This window comes from Sminthopsis crassicaudata, chromosome 3 (assembly GCF_048593235.1).
Source record: "Sminthopsis crassicaudata isolate SCR6 chromosome 3, ASM4859323v1, whole genome shotgun sequence".
NCBI classification, from domain to species: domain Eukaryota; kingdom Metazoa; phylum Chordata; class Mammalia; order Dasyuromorphia; family Dasyuridae; genus Sminthopsis; species Sminthopsis crassicaudata.
The window spans coordinates 336,231,700-336,254,347 of NC_133619.1; the positions used below are offsets into that span (position 1 = coordinate 336,231,700).

The 22,648-nt window shown below is 36.1% G+C and overlaps 3 protein-coding genes across 6 annotated transcripts in view; 1 reads left to right on the forward strand and 2 right to left on the reverse strand.

The window, feature by feature from the left end:
• PCYT1A (phosphate cytidylyltransferase 1A, choline) overlaps positions 1–5,284 on the reverse strand; it is a 61,885-nt gene extending 56,601 nt beyond the window's left edge. Inside the window, exons 1-2 of one of the 4 annotated variants that reach the window (XM_074301539.1) lie at positions 5,194–5,284; positions 4,478–4,616 (exon numbers count right to left, since the gene is read on the reverse strand). In XM_074301539.1, the coding sequence (XP_074157640.1) occupies positions 4,478–4,575 (98 nt within the window). In that variant the 5' untranslated portion in view covers positions 4,576–4,616; positions 5,194–5,284. Of the gene's footprint in view, positions 1–3,114; positions 3,137–3,630; positions 3,847–4,477; positions 4,617–5,193 lie in introns of those variants that run through there. The other 3 variants (XM_074301541.1, XM_074301540.1, XM_074301544.1) reach the window with 3 other exon arrangements.
• Positions 5,285–6,789: 1,505 nt separating this feature from the next.
• Positions 6,790–22,648, reverse strand: part of DYNLT2B (dynein light chain Tctex-type 2B) — a 29,555-nt gene continuing 13,696 nt past the window's right edge. Inside the window, exons 2-5 of the mRNA XM_074301550.1 lie at positions 21,343–21,476; positions 19,593–19,662; positions 18,364–18,427; positions 6,790–7,596 (exon numbers count right to left, since the gene is read on the reverse strand). Coding sequence (XP_074157651.1) covers positions 7,549–7,596; positions 18,364–18,427; positions 19,593–19,662; positions 21,343–21,476 — 316 coding nt within the window. The 3' untranslated portion in view covers positions 6,790–7,548. The remainder of the gene's footprint in view (positions 7,597–18,363; positions 18,428–19,592; positions 19,663–21,342; positions 21,477–22,648) is intronic.
• LOC141561646 (uncharacterized) overlaps positions 16,733–22,648 on the forward strand; it is a 612,565-nt gene continuing 606,649 nt past the window's right edge. Inside the window, exon 1 of the mRNA XM_074301546.1 lies at positions 16,733–16,899. The gene's annotated coding sequence lies outside the window, so the exon portion shown is untranslated. The remainder of the gene's footprint in view (positions 16,900–22,648) is intronic.

The following is a 22,648-nucleotide window of genomic DNA, read 5'->3' on the forward strand; positions in this document are numbered from 1 at the left end:
GATTGAACACAGACTAGAATTTCAACTCAGAAATCTCCAAGGCCAAAAAATTACTGTTGAGAAAAAGTAAGTTTTCAGCTTTCTTTTTTTTTTTTTTTCCAGCTTTCTAATATTATCAAAGGAAGTAATCATAGCTCACTCTTTCAGAGAGAAAAATTCAAATGGCAGAGATTTCTAAAAATAGCATCTATTCTATCAGCTCCAATGGCTGGATCACTGCAGTTCTAGTAGTTCTTCCTACAAATGTTTTTGGTGTTTTTCCTTGGATACTATAACCTATTTGAAGACTTGAAATGTTGTATCTGTCCCTAAATCCTATTACTTAAAGTAAGAGAAAAATTTATAAAACCACAATTCCCATAACATATCATTCTCTATAATAGGTATTTTAGAGCATAAACTGGTCTACTCCTTCCTTATAAGCACCACACCCGTCCAGAACATCTACTTGATTTTCCTTAAATAGCTCATGTTATTTTTAGCAGACCCCACATCAAACCCAGCATTCAAATAGCTGTGGATTTGATATAAGACCAATAGGTTCCTGTACTCCCTAGCAGCTATCGAAAACTAAACATAAAAAACCTCAAACCATTATAACTTTCTGATTCACAGAACTATATATCTGCCAATTTGGTTTATCTACAGTAATATAGGCAGCTTTCAATTATCAAGACAATTGACTAATATAGCCATGCAAAAAAGAAGAAAAGAAAAAAAGCTAGGACATCTCAAGAGTCCTAAATCCCAGTGGACTAAATTTGTTTGGGGAGATGACAAGATACTAGATTGTTTAAGGAGCTAATCAGCCCTTCTCAAAATTGGAATAGATTAACAATGCACACTAGAGTGGCCAATATATTTCCTGCGGAAGTGAGACAGAGAGACCCAGTTTCAAAAATAAATAAAATACACATTGCATGTAACATCAGGGTCTGAGTATTCTTTGTTTGGGATGTGCTGATCGGTTTTGCAGAATTTTTTCTTTTTCTTTGTTTAAAAAAAAATCTGTTAAAGGATTGATTCTCTGGGAAGGAATATAGGAAGAAATCTAGGGAATGTAAAAATAAAATACCAATTAAAATATATGTATATTAAAAAAAAAAAAAAAAAAAAAGGAACTCCCCCAGGCCAATAAGGTAGGAAAGAACTAAGAGAACAAGGTTCTAAGCATGACACGGCAATGTAATAGGCTATCAATGCAATTAAGATCAACATGACACATAATAAGAGGAAAGGACTGAAATAGTATGAAGTGAAATGAGCAAGATGAAAATAATATTTCCAATGATTTCAAGTATATAAAAAGGATATATAGTACAACAGTGGACACTAAATAAAGGATTAACTTTTAATTTATTAGTAGTTAGTTGCTTGAAAAACTCATTTTAAAAAATATAAAACTTAAGTGTTTATGAATTTTATACTAGCTTTAAAGTTTATAATAAAGTTGTTTTTGTTTTTTTTAAAGCACTATAAGCTCCTTGACCCAAGGGAGGATGAGAAAAACTAGATAAATCTCTTCTGATTCAAAAAGTAATTGGTATCATGAGTAAAAAATAAGATCAATCCTGTCACTAATTTGACATAAAACTCTGGCTAACACTTTCTTTCAATTTTCCTATTTATAAAACTAGGGTGATAATATTTGCTTCTAATCACTTCATAAGGATAATAAAGAGGTGATATGGTAGAAAAAAGACTAGCCTAGGAATTGGCAGACTTGCATTTATCTGTCACTAAATAGCCATGTAGTCTTGGACAACTTTTCTGGTTCAGTTTCATCATCTGAAAAATAGTAAGACTGAACTAAATGACCTGAGAGATCCTTTCTACTTTTAACAATCTATGATTCTATGCTTTCCCAAATCAAAATAATGGATAGGTAATAATAACACAAAAGAAAAATGTGCTACTACTACTATGTTTCTAAAAACAATTCATTCTTGCTCCAAGATATTTATTTTTTCCTATTCATTATCTTAATACTATCATCATACTTATTTTTTCAGAGAGCAGTATGTGTATGTAAATTTTCACTGACTCTTTCATTGTCTAATAAGTCTTATTACTTATTTGACCTGGCTACAGATCTTTCCCATGGATACATTGTAAATTGATCATTATTCTGCTGACTCCAAGGCTCTGACTTGATAACTTTCCCTTCACCCATAGGTGAAAAGAAAATTCTCAGCAAAAAACAAGGATCTGTAAACCAGATGGACAGAAAAGAAATCTATAGCTTGAGACTGAAGCTGGGCTTTAAAGAAGCATGGGACAAAACAGGTGCAATTAGCTCAAGGCAAATGTGAAAAAATGCGGCTATCTTCACATATATCTTTAACTTAATGCCCCTCAGCACTCTTTTGCTCATATTCCAAACTACAGGAGCTGATAACATTCAATTACACTTGAATGGAGAGGATAATTACTGAAATACTAACCTCAAAGTGGTGTTTGAAAACTTAAAATGCATTTCCCTGGCTATTGGGGCACTGACTATACTAAACAGCAGCAAGGAGATGCAAAGGAAGGTGAAAGGAAACTGACTTTAAATTCAAAATTAGCTCATTTTATCTACATGATAAGCAGAGCTGGTCCAAATGGAAATAACTAGAGAATAAAAGCAATAGTTAAAATAGTGTCCAGATTACCCATAGAACGGTCTCATGGGAATCAATTCTTGGGCTGGATTGATCTGTCTCCCCCCAACCCAACAAACAGAATATTCAAACAGCTTATATGTATTAACTTATATTTTATATTCTGATCGCTGGCACTGACCAGATCCGTTGTTCTGCCCTGGCCACTGCGCATTAGAATTTGAAATTTTAAAATGCCATATAAACTTAAGGTATCATCGTAATCCCTTCCCACGGATTTCTAACACCCCAATGGTAGCTATCATGTACAGTGGCTCTTCGGGGTTAACAAGCACCTGAACAGCAGAAATTTGGTCTAAGCTGAACTTTGTATCCCGCCAGCCGCTACAACACCCACCGGGCAGTAAGAGCTCCCACCGGCTCGGCCGCACTCTCCAGCAAGTCTAGCCCGGCTGCCTGAGAAGCGCCTCCAGCAGACGCTGAGGTCCCGCACCCACCGATTCTAACTTACCCGGAGCGCCCCTCCCTCGTCACTTTCTCCAGCAGGCTGGCACGCCCGACGTTTGCCTCCTTCTAACTGCCACAGTGATAACCCAGCCCAGATCCCGTCCTGCACCACAAACCACCGTCCCCAGGTCGGCCCTCCTCCTCCCTCAAGGGATTAGGAGCCCGCCCCAGGCCCTCCAGCATCCCCCACGGCATGGGAGGGGCGCGGAGTGCCATGATTCCTTTAACCCCACTTTGGTCAGCACCTCCTTTTAACAGTTAGGGAAACACCAAGAAAATAAAGAGGCTGGACAGAGGTCAAACTCCTCATTCATGGAAGAGCCGGGGGTCACAACTCAAGACTTTCCCACTCCCGAGACTTTCCAGGACACCGACCCCACCCCAGCGCCGAGCCTCGGACCCACGACCCCCCAAGCTTCACCCACCCCACCTCTGGTCGTCCCAGCCCCGCCCCGCCGAACCGCCCCTTCCTCACAAGCTCCCTCAGTCCGGTCCCCGCCAACCTGGCGGGGCTGCCTACCTGTGCCGCCCCCTGCCCTCGTCTGTCTACCTGTCTGCGGGTGTCTGAGCCGCTCGCTCTCCCCTCGGCCTCGAGAGCTCCCTCAAGCGCCGCGTCACCGGCGGAGCAGTAGAGGAGGAGGACCGCGGGAAGACAGCTGACGCCAAACCGGAAATATCTTTACAACTTCCCTCCTCTTAGAGTGTCCACCTCCCCAGAGCTTCCCACCAGGAACTTCGAAGCAGGTAACCAAGGTTCCACATCTGCAGCGGGGCCAGAGGAAGGAGTGGTAAATGGGAAACGAGGAAATAGGCAGGGAGGAGCCTGAGCAGAAAAGGAGACGTGGAGAGAAAAGAGAGGCTGCCGAGTGTCCCATGCACTGGCCGCGCCTCCGGGAACCTTTACTCTGAAACCCAGCTGCCACGCACGTTTGTCCAGGGCGAGACTTAGGGAGGAGCCCTGTTTCTGCCTGAGCTAGAAGAGGCCAGCAGTCTACGGGAGAAAGAAATTGACTTCATCCGGGGGATATCGCTGAACCCAGAGCAGGCACCCAGAGCCCAGGCCACGCTGCTCCAGCGAGGCCAGTTTTTATCCTGTATCACTCGACCCTCGATACCTTTTATTATGTAAAGGGAAAAGAACCCGCGGGCATCACAATTACGTAGGCAAAGGGCACTTCTTTGTCCCGGCTTGTAATAGTTTAAGAACTATAACCAGACTACGTTTTCATAAAATGGAGAAACTCCAAGGTGCATTGCTGGGGACTTGGGAGAAAAGGTGGGCAAGGTGAGACTCTGAGAGGTGAACTAGACACCCATAGAAAGAGCTGCTTATAGGAATCTAGTGGGCTGAGTAGCAAACCTCTCACCCCGTCTTGAAGGTCACTTGTTTAGTAGTCCTCTCTCCTGTCAGGCTGGGGGTCGGAGGAACTGAAAAGTTTCCAGCTCCTATAAGTGACTGTTCCATCTACCGACTCGAAGTGAAATGATATGCAACACCAGCAATTCCTGAAAATTAAAAAGGTGCAGAATTGCACACAGGTGAAACTGTAATCTTAACTATATGCCTAGTCTAGTGTCATGCTCTGCACTTATTAAGTGTGGAAATGAACTGAGGAATGGCTTATACTGGTCACTGTATCGTTAATACACCCACTCGATCCTTCTTAGAAATCACACATCATTAATTTTTAAATGTAGGAGTTTATAGCCTGAGAAGAGCCTTGCAGACCAAACATTAGTAATCTGTGCAGAAATGGGATTGAATTCATAAGCATTTAACTTATTTTGCTTTGGGGGGGGTCTAATCTTTCTCATGTTAAATCATAAGGAAAGCTTCATCTGTAGGATAGATAGGATTTATAAGAGATCTGCTCAGGGAAAGAGGGAAAAAATGCAAAAAGGAAGAAAGGGTACAGTAGGAGGTAAGTCATGTAGGTTCACAATTTCAAATACAAGTACAAATGTTTGTTTCCAAATCCATGAAAGGTCTTTGGACCTCTTTAGTCCTTTTTCTTTAAAGTGTCAAGCTGAAAGTAAAAAGGGGATGGAGAAGGTAGGAAAAGATCCAGAAGGTAGAGCTCACCATGCCAACTTCTATGGTATTCCAGTCTTCCAGAAATCAGGCAGCAAATATCATGAGCTACTTCTATACCAGGTCCTATGCCAACTTCGTCTGCTCCTAGAAGTGACATTAAAGAGAGTGGCCAAGGGAAAATATATAGCAGATGCTCAACCAATTGCCACACTATATATGTCATTTTGCTATTTTTATACCTACTGTTTTCTCTTCTTACAAGTCAAGGTAGAACAACTTTACTCCGAGGTTACCTATCAATTTTGCTTTTATACTCTCTTCTTTTTACCTAACCCACTCACACTATGTATATGCTCATTGTCAGAGAAGGTAGAATGAAAGCAAAATATAAGTTTCTTGAGTGCAGACATGTTTTCTTGGGAGTCTTTATAGAACCTATGCCCCAATAAGTATTTAATAAATGCTTGTTGAAGTAAAGAGAGGAAAAAGAGAAGGGGAGCAAGCAGAAAGCTAAGGCGCTGGATTTTCCTCAATAAGCAAATCATTTAAAAGCTCCACTCAGTTCTATTGCAGCTGTATATGATTTAGAATGTCATATTGATATACTATATTAATAATTTATCACTTCTTTTTTGAATATGCCTCATTTATAACAAGAAACAACCAAGAAATTTAACAGTAGATGTTAAACTCAAATGAAGACTCAAACCTTGTGTCATTATTATTGATAGATAAATTTTATGTGCATTCCCACACAATAATTTACCTTAACATCCAGGGACCCTGAAATAGGGATTATTCCACATCTGACTAAAAAGATTTCAAGTCCAAGGTCATTTTTTTCTAAGTATCCTTTGTTTCATTTTAAAAGACTGGTGGGGCAGCTAGGTGGGCAGTAGATAGAGCACTAGCCCTGAAGTCAGGAGGACCTGAGTTCAAATTTGGCCCCAGGCACTTAACACTTCCTAGCTGTGTGTCCCTGAACAAGTCACTTAACCTGAGTTGCCTCAGGGGGAAAAAAGAGACTTATAAAGTATAATATACATACAGATACAGTTATAATAAAAAACATTTAGAGAATTAATTTCATTCTTATTCATGAAGTCTTTCTTTTAAACTGAAGGGATTATGCACAATGTAGTCATGTAAACTGGATTTACTTAAAGCTAAACTTTTTTGCATGCATCTACATGTATATTTCTACCCAGCTCTTATTAAAGGCCTAGAAAGACCACAGATATTTGAATAGGAAATGTCCTGAAGCTAAAGAATAAGTTAGCCAGTTGAAATATTCAGTAATTTCTGAAATTTAAATGATCTGAATAGGGAAAAACAGTGCCTGAAAAATAAACTATTTTTCACCTCTAGACCAAGAGCTCAAAGGAGGATGACTAAATAACAAAGCAATATTTATTCTCAAAACAATCAGCTGGCTTTGATGCTTGCAAGTTCTGTTGTTCTAAGATCCTCCTAGCCAGAGCAGAATTTATCAAGTTTTAGCTTGGGATGACCACAGCAAGTACCACAATGGCAATATAGCAGCAAAACTCGAGACAAAAAAATAAGGCTGAAGTCTTCAAGTAAATTTTAGGGAAGTGAGTATTGCGACACTGAAAGAAAAAATTAAGAAAATACACACAAGACTTTGTTTCCAATTCATTTACTAGCTTGTCAAGGTCATATCAAGCATTTATACCAAATGTAATGTGACCGACAGGATGAAGTTTAACAGGGACAAGTACAATTTTTAGATTGGAGGGAAAAAACATCCAAGTTTAAAATAAATAAACAAAAAATCCTAGAATTTTACACCTGGAAAAAAACATTTCAGAAATCAGCTAATTCTGAAAAGGACCCTGAAAAATGAAGTGACATGCCTAGAATTAGATAGCTAATGATAGAGCCAGGGCAAAACCTTAGTTGTTATGACTCCTTATTTTGTGCTTTTTCCATTTTACCACATTTACAAATCTGGTTGAAAACCGACTTCATTTAATATTTGCTGAGTGTCCACTATACTAAGAATCATTTGATCCTATAAAAAAAGGTAATGGATTTAGACCACCCAGACTGGCCAGTTCGCCCTAAATAGCAATGCGCATACCAATAGAGTACTGATTTGGGATATCCAAGGTTCCATTTTATTCAAAATCTGTTTCAATTCCAAGGGCACAGTGAATGAAAATTCTAGAAGTACAAGTAATCAAAAATTTAAAATATAAAACAAAAATTAAAATTAAAAAGTCCTAAATAGGATAGGTCTGATAGTTGCCAAACTATCAACCAATCTTTATTTTAATAAGACATGTACAAATGCTTGTTTGTTGAACTATAAATTCAGCACATAAAGAAAAATTTCATTTCTTTTTTTGGTCATATTTCTTTACCATGGTCTTCAAAGGATCAATAGTAGAAACAGCCAAATGCAGCTACAACACAGAACAAACTGTCCTAAGAAAACAAGAAAAAATATTTTTAGTGCTAAATAATAAACTTGCAACCCTTAATGACTGATATAACAACTATCAGATCACTTTTGGATATTCTGAAGGATGGATAGATGCTCTAACAAGGCAATAAGAACCATTCCCGGCCTTCTTGTTTGGGGCTAATTCTTGTCCATTATAATTCTTCCATAGAGGATCATACTCAACTTAATTCTCTTTTAGTACACCAGATAAAAAAAATGACATTCAAATTTTCTATCCTCTCTCATCTTTGATCTTTTCTGACATCTTTGATAATATCCTTTGCTCAGAACATTTAAGATAAAAAGATAAAAAAGGCCTTCCCCTAGAAATACTCTTTTAACAATGAAAGGCAGACTTGCAGAATGGATAAAGAGAGCTATCCTCAAAGTCAGGAAGACCTAAATTCAGCTCTAGCTTCTTGACAAATTTGATAATATCCATGTAATCCTGAACAAATTACAACCTCAGTGCTTCAGGGAGCTAAGAGAATGAGTTTTGCATTGATAGAGGAAGTTTACTCACCAGAAGTTCTCTGTATATGAAATCAAAGAGAAAGAGAAGATCTCTAGTTGCTCCTAAAAGGAAAAGCTGGTGGAAAGAGCACTAAATCTGAAGTAAAAAAAGTATTGTTCTCTAGGCCTACTTTATCACTTCATGGTTGTGTGATCTTGAATAAAACCAGTTCACTATTCTGGGCCTCAGTTGCCTCATTTGTAAAATGAGCTGAACTAAATGATTCCTAAGGATGAGATATTTCTGTGAACACAAAGGTAATGATGGAGAAGCACTGAGACCTCAGATATGTTTTAATAATTAAGAATTATAAATGGATGTTTAGGTTTGAAGTCTTTTGACAATAAGAACTTATAAAGTGCTTAATATGTGCTAAGACTAGAGATAAAGATAAAAATGAAAAAGTCTTTGTCCTCAAGATTTTGCATTTATGGGGCTACCTCTCCAACTTGGCATTCACATGTCTATAGATCAAGGGGGTGGGGAGAATATTCTCTCAAAGTAGGTTGTAGAAACTCCCTACTAAAACTAGTTTTATTTACCTTACCAGTACAGTTAACTTTAAATATTCAAGCAACAGATAAAATGAATTCAAAGTGAAGACCTAAGACATCATAATAGGAAGAGTGACTACAAAACATTCTCCTCATAAACCTGGAGTATACTCTCCCACAGATATATACCATTTGTATATGACAGAAGGCATTGACTTGAATTACAAAGGTAGTGAGACCTATGTAGGAAAGACATGTAACCACAGCCACTCCTTCCCCTCCAAGATTATAGGGCTTTGATATCTATCACCCCTCTCTTGGGTCAGCCTTTTTAGCTAGTCTCCCTGGGTTTGCTCCTTCTACCACCCATTCGGGTGGAGTTCTCTCCACTCTAGTCATTTCCCATTCTAGAGACCTGGCTTCTTGAAAAGATTTCCAGCCTTCTGCTTCTCTGTTTCTGTGTTTATTTAAAGCAAGAGTTACATCTTTTTTGTTGTTGTTATTATGGACCTCTCTAGCAGTCTGGTGAATCCTATGAGCCCTACTCAGAATAATATATTTAAATCCATAAAATGAAATAATGTAATTACAAAGGAAACCAAATGTTAATATATATTTTTTTACATTCAATTTCACAGATGACCTGGAATCTATCCACAAAATATGTTGTCAGAATTTTTCAGAGTATTAACCAGAAATTAACCAGGGTATTAATCAGAAATGATTTTTTTTCTCTCCTTTCTCTCACTCTTTTTTTTTCCTTTGTTATAAAGGAATGCTCTGGGGACAGGAGAGAAGGATACAGGTGATGTAAAAATAATATCTTTTTAAAAAAATAAAAAACTAGATCAAGAAAACGTTGTTATTTTAGTTATTCATCTGTGAGGAATAAAGACACTATAAAAAGACTGAAGTCATCTAGTCCATCTTTACTTTTAGATGAATTCATTCAAAGCATCTCAAAAAGTTCCTCTATTTAAAAAAATCTTAAGAAAAATAAAACATGTTATCCACTTCCTGATAGAGAAATTAACTCAGAATACAGACTATAAAGATTATTAGTAAGGGGGGAGGTCCCAATGTAGAAATTCAATTTTTTTATTCTACATGCTTATAAAGTATTATATTTTTATTTTAAAGCTTATAAAGTACTTTCATTTTTCTTGATTTCTCAAATAGGAGAAAGAGAAAGTAGGAAGGAGAGAATATTGATCTGAAAGTAAAATTCAATAAAAACTTCAAAATTAAAAAATCTTGAGATTGCTTCTTGAAGACAAGGACTGTTGTGTCTTCTTATGTCCACCATATAGCGTACCACTGTGTATATACTACAATTAATGCTTAGAAAATATGTTGGATTGAAAATTGATGAATTCCAGTGATTCAGAACCTTTACTTAGAAAATCTAAGCTTTCTCCTTTATGTAACAGGTAAGTCATTCCTTCTTTAGTCTCTGATATCAAAGAGATAGACCTTCCCTTTACTAACCCTCACTCTGTAACCTTGATTCTATCTCCTCCTGTCCTTCCCTGATTGTGCCCCTTCTTTTTTAAATGACTTAATTTTTTTTATTCCAAACTTAACAGCAACAAATATGAATATTTCCATATACAAAGAATGTACTACTACTACTCTCAGCTTACTTATTAAATTTTTAAAATTCATTTTAATCTTAAATACAAAGTAAAAAAAAAATTCCATGTACATAGAATATAAAGGATTCAATATAAAACCATGAATTTCCATTTCAAATGTTTTTTTTTTTTTTAACTATGTAATAAAGGTGATACATTGTTTTTAAAACTACCCAGCTTTTCTATGCTTAGAAGTTTTCTTTTGTTCTCTGCTATGCACTTTTTTCTCTCTCCCCACTATACTGTAGAGGCTACAATTAACTATAAATGTACATATGTACATATATCCATACACACACACATATATATGTAAAAGCACATACTTCTAATTATGAGTTCTTTCTCTGGAGGGGAGAGCATCTTCCTTCATGGGTCCAAGTCTTCCCGTTTTTTTCTCAAATCAACCAATGCATCATTTCTTATAATGCAGCAGTGTTCCATCACAATCATATACCACAATTTTTTTGGCCATTCCCCAATTAAAGGATATCATTTAAACTAATCTGATGGGTGTAAGCTGAATTTGTATTTCATCAATAATGATTTAGAATTCATGTATATTTTTTATTTCTTTGAAAAACTGCCCCTTTGTATCTTTTGATCATTCTGCCAATTAAAAAAGACATATTCTTATACACTTAATAGTTATTTGAAAAATGAGACCTTTGTCTTAAAGAGATTATCTGTGAAAATTTTTTCTCCATAATTTTTGTATTGTTTCTAATCTTGGCTACATTAGTTTAATTTATACAATAATTTTAATTAATTCTATCCATTTTACACTTCGCAATGCTCTTGTTTATTAACAAATTATTCTATCCATGAGTCTGATAGGTAATGTTTCATGTTCTCATTTTCTTTATTTCCTTTTATATCTTGATCATGTATCTATTTTGACTTTATTGTGGTTAATAGTTTAAGATACTAATTTACACCCAATTTCTGGCAAAATGCTCACTTTCCCAGTACATTTCTCCCAAAAACTGTCATTTTCCTACATCCCTACAACAATAATGAGTGTTGAAAGGAACTTTGGGGCTATTTAAACTTTCATTTGATCTATTTTAGCAATTGGGAGCATTTTTGGATGTGGCCGTTGACATTCTATCCCTCATTCTCTGAGAACTTCTTTTATTGGACAAAGACTCCTGCTCTCATATTATTAGTTCCCCATATATTTTGGACTACAATCCCATCAGAGAAACTAACTGTAAAAATTCCTTACCAATCAACTATTTTCACTTTAATTGAAGCTTGTGTTTCTTATGCTTCTGCAAAAGCGCCTTATATTTATGTAATCAAAATTGTCCATTCTGTCCTTTATGTTTCTTGCTCAGTCAGTAATATTATCCCTAACTATAGTTTCAAAAAATACCTTCTTCCTTATTACTTAAGATTTATTGTTTATGATGTGACCTTTTATATCTACGTGTATTTTTCTGGAAGTTATTGTTGTATAAAATGGTCTTAACCCAATTTCTGCTAGACTGATTTCTAGTGTTTCTAGAAATTTGTGTTTTAATAGAGTTTTTCCCCTGAAGTTGGGGTTTTTTAATTTATCAAGTTCTCTGTTCCCCAATTTTCCATGGTTTCTGGGATTTTGCATTACTAATTTTTCCCTCTGATCAACTTTATTATTTTTTAATCAGTACAAGTAGTTTTCAAAATTACTGTATGGTAGCATAGTCTGAGATCAGATACTGCTAAATTTCCTTCCTTCCTCATTATATTTTTTAAATTTTATTTTTTATTATAGCTTTTTATATACAAAACATATGCATGGGTAATTTTTCAACGTTGACCCTTGCAAAACCTTCTTTTCCAACTTTTCCCCTCCTTCCCCCCACCCCCTCCTCTAGATGGCAGGTAGTCCCATACATGTTAAATATGTTAAAGTATTATATATTATTTTTTAACAATTATTTTATTCTGAATTTAATGAATCTTCCTCTCCCCCAAAAACCACATTTCCATATATAGAATAAAACATGAAAAGATTACCTCTGAGGGCACTTAGTTGGTACAAGTGAATAGAGCATCAGCTCTGAAGTCAGGAAGATCTGGGTTCAAATCTGGCCTCAGATACTTAATACTTGTGACCCTGGGCAAGTCACTTAACCCCAATTGCCTCAGGGGAAAAAAAAGATTATATCTGAAATCTTAACTGTTATACACACCTTGCTTTTTATTAAATTGTTCTGCTTCTCTTTATTTTCTTCTGAACTCCCTTCACTACTCCTCTATAGGTTGATTTTTTTTTTTTTAAATACCTAAATACTCTGGGGTTTTTTTGGTTGTTTTTTTTTTTCCTCCTGGGGGTAAGGGGTAAGGGAATTAATCCTATCACTAACTTCTTTCTCTTTACTATCTCCTTTTCCTACCACATTAACCATGGATGTCTGGTTTTGTTTTTTCAGTCTCTAAGAATATACTAAGTCAATCTTTTTTTGCAGGGGGGGAGGGGAGGAGAGGGGAAAGTCAGCATTAAGTGACTTGCCAGGGTCACACAGCTAGTAAGAGTTGGAGGCTAGATTTGAACTCAGGTCCTCCTGACTCAGGGCCAGTGCTTTGTGAAGTGTGCCACCAGACCTTTTTTTGAATCAGCCAATCATAGGCCCTAAAGTAAATATGTAAAATCTTTAATCAACTTGGAAAGAACAAAAGCCAATGGCTGAAATGAAATTATGCTATAGAGAGTAAGTGTTTTGGGATTGGTTGGGGAGACTCAGCCATACTTTGTGGGCATAAAAAAGGAAACCAGTTAGGAATACTGCATTTGACTGACTGGCCAACCCAAAACAGTTCTTTTTTTTTTTCTTTCTTTCTGAGGCTGGGGTTAAGTGACTTGCCCAGGGTCACACAGCTAGGAAGTGTTAAGTGTCTGAGGCCGTATTTGAACTCGAGTCCTCCTGAATTCAAGGCTAGTGCTTTATCCACTGCGCCACCTAGATGCCCCCCAATAACAGTTCTCACCAGTTCTTACCCTTCAAGAAAAAAAAAAGGAATCACCTCAGGTACAAAAAACAAAACAAAAAAAAAACAAACAAACAACCTGTCTTCTCCCCTTTCCATAGACCAGATGCCGTTGTAAGTTTTGAAGGGTAAGAAAGAATATAAAAACAGACTTCCCAAGGACATCTTAGTGTTATCTTCAGAACCCAGAATAGCTGAAAATGGAAGCAAAGGATAAACTAGACATACTAAAGAAAGCTTCAGAACTATAGAAACAGCAGAAAGATATCTATCACCCCCCAAAATCTTCATGAAGACCAACAAGAAAAAAAAAAACGTATTTCCCAGTCAGTAACTGTGTTTACCCCTTTGCTCTTAGAGCTCTCTAAACTTGAGCCTACTTTTTCTTGGATTCTTTGGGGAAAGTATTCCCAAAGTTTGGGTAGAGATTGTTCTTACTACACTCCCTTAGCAAATAATCTATTTCTAAAAGTCTAACTCATATCAACTAATATCAATAGAGGAAGCCCACTAGTAGAGGCTTATGAGCAAAAGTAAACAGACAAGACACCTCTAACACACCAGGGTTATCCACGAAACCCAAAACAAAGTAGTAGTCAACCACCCTCTGGAAAACTAATTTTTCAATGTGATTGGGAATTTGGGATAATAGCATCAAAGCATAGAGTATAAGTTCACCTCCTTTCAAATGATAGGGAACTATCTACCTAAGATGCTTCCTCATCAGCCCTCTGGAAGTGTGATTGTTCTTGAAAGTGATCAGAGTTCTTAAGTCTTACAGTTGTTTTTCTTTACAAATTTATTAACAATCTATAGAGTTCCAGACACTATGCTAATCCCAGGTGATATAAATAACAAAAGGATAACTGTCCCTGCTAGCCAAAAGCTGGTACCCACCACAAGGCATGATGATAACAGAGATGGGAAACAAGTTTGATGGGCTTCTGAGCCCTCTTTTTATGAAGGTTTTGGGAAGAGGTTTTTTTAAGCTCCACCTACAAATCAGATCAGCAGAGGGTACTTATATAAATTGTGCTCATTGTTCTGCTTACTTCACTCTGCATCAGTTCATATAGTGTTCTTAGAAAACATATCTTCCATCATTTCTTACATTGCAATGATGTTCCACTATATTTATATAATTTCTTGATGAAAAACTCCTTAAGTTTCCAGTTTTCTGTTATAACAAAAAGATCTCTTAAAAATATTTGGTATGTATAAATTCTTTTCCTTTCTTTGACCTCTTTGAGGTACAGGCCTCGTACAAAAATAAAAAAATATAGTTTAATGAGTCCAATGCTTATTAAATTGTCTTTCCTTAATTTTTTTTGTTTATCCTAGGATAAATGAAGTTTTTTGCTCAAGTTTTTCTTTGAATTTTTTGGTCATTGTTCTATCTTGTGGCTTTTTTAGATAAATGCTGAACTAAAAGTAAGAGAAATGGGCTCTTCAACACTTTTACCTGTCCATCTTAACCTGGTCTCCATCACCTTTCTTTCTAATTTTCAATCTCTACCTGTATTTCATTCTCTAATGGTTATAGACATTCCCACATCTGTCACCATTAAAAACTCTCATTAAAATGATCCAACCATTCTGGAGAGCAATTTGGAACTATACCCAAAGAACTATGAAAATGTGCATACTTTTTGACTCAGCAGTGCTATTACTGGGTCTGTATCCAAAGAAATCATAAAGGAGGGAAAAGGATCCACATGTGCAAAAATGTTTGCAGCATCTCTTTTTGGAGCAGCAAAGAACTGGAAAATTAATAGATGCCCATCAATCATGGAATAGGCTGAATAAGCTGTGGTTCATGAAGGTAATGGAATATTAATGTTCTTTTAAAAATGATGAACAAGACTTCCGGCCAAGATGGCGGCGTGGAGGCAGACAGTTGCTTGAGCTCCTCATTTTCTCTCAGAACTTACTTCATGACAAGCCTCAGACTTAATGCTTGACCCAGAAAGAAATCCACAAATCACCAAGAGGAGACATCCTTGAAAGTAGCCAGAAAAGGTCTGTGTTTGCTCGGGGGAGGGTCAGTCAGACTGGGCGCAGACTGAGGGAAGGCAAGCCAGAGGGAGACAGGCAGCCCACACAGCTCAGACCGGAGGGGGAGGGGTACGATCTCTGCCGTTTCTGAGAAAAGACTTTTCCCCCAGTGTGGATACTCAGTCTTGGCAGCAAGCCTGGAGCAGCGGAGAGGGTGTAAACACCGGAGGTGAAGATTCAAACCCCAGAAAGCCAGTATCTCTCAGAACCCGGCCACCCCCAACCCCCACCTGGACTGACTCAGTGCTTTCTCAGAGCCTCAGAGCCTCAGAGCGCAGACTCAGTACAGTCATTGCTGTTCTGTTAGTGGCTCTCTGCTGCCCTACCCACAGTCTGTAGAGGAAGCCCATTAATACCATCCAGCCCCATCCCCCCCAAAACAGACCTATTGTTTCTCTTGTCAGTTTGTTTTCTTCGATTCCTATTCTGACAAAATGAACAAAAAATTCAAAAGGGCTCTAACCATTGACAGCTTTTGTGTGGAGAGGGAGCAGACTTCAAATGCTGAGGAGACTAGGAACAGACTGTCCCCAGATGTATCCCCTGGGAGGGATATAAGCTGCTCCTCAGTGCAAAAGAACCTCATAGAGGAAATCAAAAAGTCTCTCACAAGAGAGCTGGAAGAGAAATGGGAAAAGGAAAGGGAAGCTTGGCAAGAGAGCCTGGAGAAGTCATCTCATGCATTCAAAGATAGAGTGGATAAATAAATCAAATCATTGAGAAACAAGATTAGTGAGCTGGAAAAGGTAAACAACTCCAAGGAAAACAGGATTAGTGAGCTGGAAAAGGTAAACAACTCCAAGGAAAACAGGATTAGAGAGCTGGAAAAAGAAATCAGCTCTCTAAAAAATAAAATGGATAAAATGGAAAAAAATTCCATAGAAGATAAAAACTCAATTGGACAATTACAAAGAGATATAAAAAAAGTGAGTGAAGAAAATACATCATTGAAAATTAGACAGGAACAAGTAGAAATGAATGACTCAAGGAGAAACCAAGAGGTAATCAAGCAAAACCAGAGAAATGAAACAATTGAAAAGAATGTCAAGTACCTTACTAGAAAGACAAAAGACCTGGAAAACAGATCCAGGAGAGACAACTTGAGAATAATCGGACTCCCTGAAAAATGTGAGGAAAAAAAGAGCTTGGAAACCATTTTCGAGGAAATTATCAAAGAGAACTGCCCAGACGTTTTGGAAACAGAGGGTAAAATAGACATTGAAAAAATTCATCGATCACCTACTGAAAGGGACCCTAAAATCAAAACGCCAAGAAATATAGTGGCCAAGTTCAAGAACCATCAGACAAAGGAAAAGATATTGGAAGCTGCTAGAAAAAAGCAATTCAGATATGGAGGATCCACAATAAGGATAACCCAGGATCTAGCAGTGTCCACATTAAAAGAACGAAGGGCCTGGAACATGATATTCCGAAAGGCTAAGGAACTTGGTATGCAGCCAAGAATAACTTACCCAGCAAGAATGAGCATCGTTTTCCAGGGAAGAAGATGGACATTTAACGAAATAAATGAATTCCATCTATTTTTGATGAAAAAACCAGACCTACATAAAAGGTTTGATCTTCAAATACAGAACTCAAGAGATTTCTAAAAAGGTAAAAAGAAATCTTGAGAACTATACTTCTGCCAAAAAAATATGTAAAGAACATATGTACAATTTGTCTTAGAAACCAGAGGTGGAAAGGAAATTATATCATAAAAAAGTGTAAAGTGATGGTACTATATCTCATGAAGAGGCAAAGGTAACCTATTATATCTGAGAGAAAGAAAGGAGGGAAATGAACATAGTGTGTATCAATAGACATTCGATTTATGGTGAAACTTCTTCCACTTCATTGAAAAGTGAAAGGGAAGGAGTAAGCTAAGGGGAAGGGAATACAGAAATTTTGAGGAAAAGGGATAAAATAATGGGAAGATCTTTAAGGTGGGGGAGGGATCCTAAAAAGGGAGGGCTGTGAAAAGCAAGTGGTGTTTACCAGTTTAATACTGGGTAGGGGGGTAAGAGGGAAGGAAAGGGGAAAAGCATAAGCAGGGGTTAATAGGATGGCAAGCAATATAGAATTAGTCCTTCTAACCATAAATGTGAATGGGGCAAACTGCCTCATAAAGAGGAAGCAGTTAGCAGACTGGATTAAAAGTCAGAATCCTACTATATGTTGTTTACAGGAAACACACCTGAAACAGGGTGAGACATTCAAACTAAAAGTAAAAGGGTGGAGCAGAATCTATTATGCTTCAGGCAAAACCAAAAAAGCAGGACTAGCCATCCTCATCTCAGATCAAGCAAAAACAAAAATTGATCTAAAAAAATAATGAACAAGCTGATTTCAGAAAGGCCTGGAAAGATTTACATGAACTTATGCTGAACATAAGCAGAACCAGGAATACATTATACATAGTAACAGTAAGAATGTGCAATGATCAACTATGAAAGACTTGCTTCTTCTCAGTGCTTTAGTGATCCAAAACAATGCCAATAGACTTTGAACAGAAAATGCCATCTGCAACCAGAAAAAGAACTAAGACGACTAAATATAAATTAGTTCATGCCATGTTCACTTCTTTTTTCTGTTTTTTTCCCCTCTCCCATGGTTTTTCCCTTTTGTTTTGATTTTTCTCTCCCAACATGATTCATAAAGCAATGTGTATTAAAAATAAATTTTTAAAAATCTTACTAGATCTTTCCACATTAGCAAGTTTTTATCCTTTCTATTTATGATTTGTTTATTAACATAAATATTATTATTCCTATCCTCCCAAGTATCTCCTCCCTTTCACAGAATCTGTCCTAGAAAAAGTTCTCTATACTTGTTGCTTTTTTCTCTCCTCTCACTCTTCATCCCCTTGCAAACTGACTTCAGACCTCAACTAACTAAAGCTGCTCTCTCCAGAGTTACAAATTATTTATCCCTTATAAATGTGATGACTTTTTCTCAATCCTTATGACTCTTGATTGCTTTATTCCATTTGACATTGTTGATCACTCTCTCCTCCTGAATACTATAAGACCATGTCCTCATGTCTCCAAAGGGAAAAAAAAAATCTCCAAATATACTTACGTTCATAAAAACATCATGAGTATAGTTGTCTGTATCTGCATCCCAGAAACATCGAGCAGCCATACTAATCAGCCAAAAAAGAATTAGGAAACATCAATATGCTAGGTATCTGTTATAAGCAATAGGTCTTTGGTAAATTTTCTTTAAAATATTCTTAGATGAGACTTCAGCTGAGATGTTTGTTAAAAAACTTTTAAAGTCAGTAATACCCAACTTTAAATACTAAATTAGTCACACTAAATATAGAATAAGAGGATTTTAAAAGCTGAAAAGGACATAAAAATTATCAAAGTCAAAAGATCAAAGATATATATCAGGAAAGGATCTAAGACAACATCTATTTCACTTCCTTATTTTATATATGAAAAAAATGTGGCCCATAAAAGTCAGTCATTTGCTCAAGGTCATACAGCTGGTCACTGGAAGACTCAGAAATATAATCAAATTCCTCTTAATTCCTAAATATAGTGCTCTTTTTACTAAACCACAAAGCCTTCAGATTTCTACATCATTGGCTATACCATATTATACATAGTCCAGGAGAATTTATGAGTGTGTCTAATTAAGGCAAGCTATACTTGTAGCAGATAAACATTTTTTGATTCTCTTCCATAGTATTAAAAGCACATCAAACAGAAATTGATGTGGTCCAGACCCTTTAATTTAAGTGTTGCATGACACCAATAAAATTTAAGCTTTCAGGTAAAATGAAGTATGTCACCCAAGTTTTCATTTTAGAAATAAATCAATCATGTGTTAAGCAAATTTGCCATGAAAGAAAAAAGGAGAAAAACAGAAATGTTGGGGAAGTAGAATCAATAAGACTGATAGTACTGTATTTGGGTATTAGGCAAGAATTAGAAGTTGAAGAAAACTCTGATGCTGTAAATCTGTATGATTGAAAGGATAATGATATCTTGGACAGAAACAGTTAAGTTAGAGTTTGGGGGATAGTAAAAGGAATGGATTCCCTCTTGGATATGTTGAGTTTGAAATGCCAAATACACATCCAGCTTGAAATTTTCAATACACTATTCGTTTACAACATCCACATTTAACTGTGGTTACAATACAGCACCAATAAGAACCACAGTTCTTTTCTCTTTTTTCTTTTTATCATTACTATTTCACTTGGGTTTATACTCATAAAAAGAATCTTGTTGTGAGGTGATAAACCTAATGCATCCTTTGGGGAAGCCCAAAAACCAGAAGTGATGGCAAGGACTTACTTTACTCCTTCACCTCTTTGTTCTCCAATCACTACTTGTACCACCATTTTGTATCGGTCAAATCCCATTTCTAAAAGGGAAGAACATGAAGTTATAAGCAAATAGAGTAAAATTATCTATTAAAAAGAAATTCACACTAAAATTGCCATAAGCAGCAGAGTAGGAAGGCCAGAATAAAGACCATACTTATCAATTACACTTTTTTTCTTAGTCAAACAAAAAACACCAAACTATTCATAGCAAATCCCATTTATATTTATTCAAAAAACTAAAACCACCAGAACCTGATAATCAAATCTGTAAAACTATGTTTTGTTCCATTAAGACAACAAAAGCAAATCAGTGGGAAAGGAATGGAACGATAAAGTGACCCAAATAAATCTAGAAGTCACATTTTGTTAGAATTGTTTCCTATTCTGTGCTTATGAACAGCTGTACTCCAAAAAAAAAAAAAATGAATTATAAAGTTTTAATCTAGAAACTTCTAAACAAAGCAATATGTTCTGTGTTGGGAAATGATAACATTTAATAATAAAAAACTCTATATAAAGAACATTACATGGAACAACAACAAAAAAAAAAAAAAATACACATATACACATCCTGGCTTTCAGTATCAAGAAATAATCCAAAGAGAGCAATCATACAAATTTGGGGGAAATAAAAAAGTGAGAGGGAAAGGAGAAGCGGGGTAGAGAAGAGAGGGAATTGAGAGGGAGATAGACTAGGCCAAGCAGATAGATACACATTTACCCCAAAAGGTCAAGTTATCAAATGTTATCAAATAAAGAACTTGTAATAGCTAACAAATTTAGAATAAAACAAAGTCAAAACAACTCACTTTGGAATCAAGTAATGAATATTTTATTTAATGCCTATGGCAAACAAGGCATCATGCTAGGTACTGAAAAGTATAACATAGTCCCTGTCATTGAGGAATTTATATGCAGAGAAAGAAAATGCTAATTAAATAATAATTAAATCCAATAAGAGATGCCTTAAGGCAAACAAAATGAATAATAGAGAAATTAAGTGCTGTAGGAGTTTTTAGTTTTCAGTAAGGGCTAGAATGGTCTAGAGAGGCTTTGCAGAACAAAGGGCTTGAAAAAGATCTTGAAAAATAAATAGGATTTGGTGTAGAACAGAATCCCAGCTCATAAGATTGACATGTAGCAATGGCATGTCCCAGAAAAGACAAAAAAACTCAATGAATAGACAGTGTAAACTGAATCAGCATTCAGAAAGGTAGGTTAGAGATAGAATATGGATGGCCTTAAAGAGCAGCACAAGAAATGTGGCTGTTGGACTATAGCTTTTTTACTTTGAAAATAATCTTAAGAATACAATGATTCTGTTACAATGGAGTATGCATTCTGGAATAGAAAGGGCTCCATTTCACATGCCTCCAAATGAGGTAAAAGCTTCTTGTCTGACAGTAATGTTTAAAAGTAGTTGGTTTGATCTGTGGGAAGCATCCATGATTTGGGCACAAAGGGACCCAGAATTAAATTTACATAATTCAAATTGCCTACTGTGGTAATGTTTTCCCCCTTATCCTTATTCTTTCTCACACATTGCTGGCTCAGTGATAACCCCATTAATGTTTATTATTTACAGAGTGTCATCCAAATTATTTTGGGCAACTAGATACCAATATGCATGTACCAGATGAACCATCAAATTCCACAGCAAAGATATGAAAGAATGGATAAGAGGGAAATAAAATATTCTGAGAAATCATTGTGACTACCTTTTAATTTATTTTTGATGCTCTCTGATAAAAACTTTGTGAGGGCAGGCATTTCACTTGGCTCATACTGAGCAGTTGCCAATTCTTCCTTGAGTATGGTGTGGATGCATTCTTTCACCGTAGAGGGTCGGAACCTAAATGAAACAGAAAATCAACTACTTTGCACTGAAATCTGGCCCAGGACTTTATCATCTCAACTTCATTTTCCTTCCCAACTTTATTCCATCCTTTACACAGTTTCAACATATTTCACTCTTTCTCAGTGTTTGTCAAATGAAGATTTTGAAAACATATTTGAGTTAAATGAACATATTACTTAGTCTATCTATTTTACAAATGGAGGAAAATGAGAAAATAGTAAAATTGCTTATTCCAAAATTTGATGACATTTGAAGCTTGAAAGATCTTGATATCCAGTTATGTGCTAGTATCTAGTTAAGTATATTCAGTCTCAAAGTACAAAGAAGGGACTATAGTCCTGCTTTTCACTATGTCTTATTAAAAAAGTTAAAAACAAAAATTTACCTATAAAAACAAAAGAAATTGGAAATATTAAAAAAAAAGTATGTAAATAGTTCTTGCCATTTTTCAGACAGTTCTGTTAGAATAAAATAAAACTAAAACACTTCTCATTCAGCCTTTATTGTCTCAATGAAGTGAAGTGAAAATTGGCACATTTGACTTTCCACAATAACCTTTAGGACCGTTTAGTTAGCATCTTTAAAAGACAGTCACTATAACCTTTGAGATCTTGATTAGCATATCTTTAGACAATTCTGGGACCTGGTCAAAAAGACGGATACCATTTAGTTCCACATAAATTACATCTTTATCTTTTCAAACTGCTCCCCGATTCCTCCCTATACTTTATAGACTCTGCCCCCATTCCCCAGAAATATTAAAAGTTATGTAGCCCAAAATGTCAATCACTCATTCACCATGACTGCCTTCTGTTTTGTATCTGCTTAAGCCTATAAAATTATGGACATTAAAAAAATAGCAAATCTTTGTAAAGTTTGATACCTAAGGTATAATTTTCTTATGCTATATGTGAATCTCTATTATATTATTTTTATATAATATTCTTTTATAATCTATTGCTCTCCCAAATCAATTCCATATTACTGCTTCTAGTGCCTATTTTACCCCTTCAGTTCTAATTAGATGGATAAGTAGGTAGGTAGGTAGATAGATATGGTATTACTTGGTTTTATTTTGTTGCCGTTTTTCTATGTTTGTTAAGATTCTTTGCAAAACCACCTTTTAAAAAATTATCATTATTGGCTCTTTTCAACAATGGAGAGAT